Below are 2,257 nucleotides of genomic sequence, written 5' to 3' on the forward strand. Positions count from 1 at the left end.
TTTTTTTTTTTAAAGCTATTTGACGCCGTTCAAGAGACAACAGCTTCATCGCCACAGTTTAACGGTGTACCACTAGTAGAAGGAGCTCAGCATGCGGCGTGTCGTCACAGGAGTTTGCAGCGCAGGGAGGCGTGTGCCGTGGTGGCCAACCGCCTGCGTCGCGGCGATGCAGCCTCTGATGCAGCGTGCCGCCTTCACACGTGGCGTAACGGAAACAAGTGGAAGCAGCGGCGTAGAGAAGAGCAAGAGACGACGCCATCAGCCGGGCGGCAGTGGTGGGCCCGTGAAAGACCGCTTCCCTCCTGTTGCAACGGACCTCAGCGACCCTCGGCGGCGGCTAGCGCTTCTTATTGACGCCTCGAGTGTTGAACCGCGCGTGTTCCACAATACCATTGTTCCTGCCGTGCTGAAGGTTGGCGTGCCTGTTCTTGTGCGCTTATTTGCGGTGCAGTTGAGCAGCGAGTGGGAGAAGGTGGTGGCCGGAAGTGATGCGGTGAAGAAAACTGAAGGCGGCGGCAGCAGCAGCAGCAGTAATGCGTTAGAAAAAGACCACAACGCTACCGGCAATGAAGTAGAAGCAGCCGAAGTGACGTCGGGGTGCCCACCGGCGGAGTTTTTTCGTGTTGAACGCTTCATACCGGTGTCGATGCAGATGGAGGCCGACGCGAACCACATCTTTGACTTCCGTCGACAGAACAAGATTGAGGCTGTGTGCTTCGTCTGTAGCGAGGTCGACCGTGGCGTCTTTGAGGGTTTCCTTGCCAACATCGCCGGTAACGGCTTTAACCAGTACGTGCTTGATGAGCTCGGCATGGCGAAGGAAGTGGAGGAGGACGGGCGCTCCGCCGACGGTACACCGTGAAGCGCATAAACATTACGTGACGGAAAGTATGTGTCACCAAGCACGATCTGTAGATATAGACGATGAATCTCCATGCTCCTCATTTGTAATAAGCTTTCTTGCTCTATGTTCTGTAGTCACCCTCTTTCAGAGTGTAGATATGGGCTTTGTTGACCGTGGCGGCGGTCGTGAGGCGAAGGGTGCGAGTCTTCGCCGCTCCAAGAAGAATCCCGGCGCTCCTGCTGCGAAGAAAGCGTCAGCTCCGAAGCAACAGCAGTCCACCGCCCGCGTCGCGCCGACGTTCCCACGCTTCACGGACGATCTGCTGCACGTTGATGCGGCCGTTGCTATTCTCGCGCGCAAGTTGGACGCGGACCGCGACGTACTGATGCGGCGAGCGGCCCAGGAGAGCGGTGTTGCTGCCGCTGTAACGTGGTGCGGTGACTTCGAGCGGCAGGCGGCACTTGTGGAGTTCTGCACTCGGCACAACGTCACTACCGCCACAGCAACACCGGGGGACGGCACGCTGTATTGCATTGTAGGCGTGCACGTCAACAATGTGGACCGGATGCACAAGAAAGTTCAGGAGAGCTGGGTGGAAAGTGTTGCGTCGTGGGGGAAGCACCCTGAGGTGTTAGGTCTGCTGTCGGGGCTGAACCTTGAGAGAGATAGCGGGACACACTTCGCACAGGAGTGGCTCCTGGAGCAGCTCTGGTACACTGCGGGTGCGCTGCAAATGCCTCTCGTCCTGCACATCTGCCACGATACACAACGGACCGCGAACGGCGATGGCGCAGCAGCCTGCAACCCGACGGTGGATCGTGCCGCAGAACTTCTAGCGGAGCTGATGGCTCGCCAGGAGAATGGTGATGATGAAACTAAAGGAGGCACTACACGGAAGAGTCCGACTTCTGTTGTGCTTTACAATGGCATCGGCGCGCTTGCCTGTTCGTCGGCGATGCGGGCTCTTGTGAAGCGGTGCGTTCCTCCACCGCCGTCAGCCGAAGCCGTAGCAGATACCAATCCCGAAGGAGCATCTGTTGCACCGCCGATTTACATCCTTGCAACTGCAGAGGGCCTCATTAAGAGTGACGGTTCCACCTCAGCTGTAGAGGATGGTAACGGTGTAGCCGATGCGGCAACATATATCCCATCGTATGTGGAGACGCTGTGCAACGACATAGCGCTCTCACAACTTCTTATCGGCACAGGGGCACCGTGGAACACTCCGCAGAATATCCCCGATAAGCATTTGCGCACGCTACCCAATGAGCCTGCTAACTACGGCTACGTTGTTGCTGCTATACACGACGCCCTCAGCATTGCATCACAGGAGCCATCTCTGGGACTGCAAGAGGTCTACACTGCGGCGCGTGACAATTTCCTACGCGCATTCTTCCCTGCAGAGAGCCCCAC

The 2,257-nt window shown here is 57.6% G+C and overlaps 3 protein-coding genes across 3 annotated transcripts in view; 2 read left to right on the top strand and 1 right to left on the bottom strand.

Annotated features, from left to right (window-relative positions):
- The window catches only part of DQ04_00391140 (tubulin-specific chaperone E), a gene marked incomplete at both ends in the record, with an annotated part of 1,818 nt that extends 1,795 nt beyond the window's left edge, over positions 1-23 (top strand). Inside the window, one exon of the mRNA XM_009308914.1 lies at positions 1-23. This exon is cut by the window's left edge and continues 1,795 nt beyond it. Within this exon, the coding sequence (XP_009307189.1) occupies positions 1-23 (23 nt within the window).
- Positions 24-91: 68 nt separating this feature from the next.
- On the top strand, positions 92-862 carry DQ04_00391150 (hypothetical protein; the record flags this gene model as incomplete). Its single annotated transcript, XM_009308915.1, has 1 exon — positions 92-862. One exon carries the CDS (start codon positions 92-94, stop codon positions 860-862), a length of 771 nt encoding a protein of 256 aa, XP_009307190.1.
- Positions 863-988: 126 nt separating this feature from the next.
- On the bottom strand, positions 989-1,378 carry DQ04_00391160 (hypothetical protein; the record flags this gene model as incomplete). Its single annotated transcript, XM_009308916.1, has 1 exon — positions 989-1,378. One exon carries the CDS (start codon positions 1,376-1,378, stop codon positions 989-991), a length of 390 nt encoding a protein of 129 aa, XP_009307191.1.
- Between the last annotated feature and the right edge of the window lie 879 nt (positions 1,379-2,257).

This window comes from Trypanosoma grayi (genome assembly GCF_000691245.1).
Source record: "Trypanosoma grayi strain ANR4 Tgr_39_V1, whole genome shotgun sequence".
NCBI classification, from domain to species: domain Eukaryota; phylum Euglenozoa; class Kinetoplastea; order Trypanosomatida; family Trypanosomatidae; genus Trypanosoma; species Trypanosoma grayi.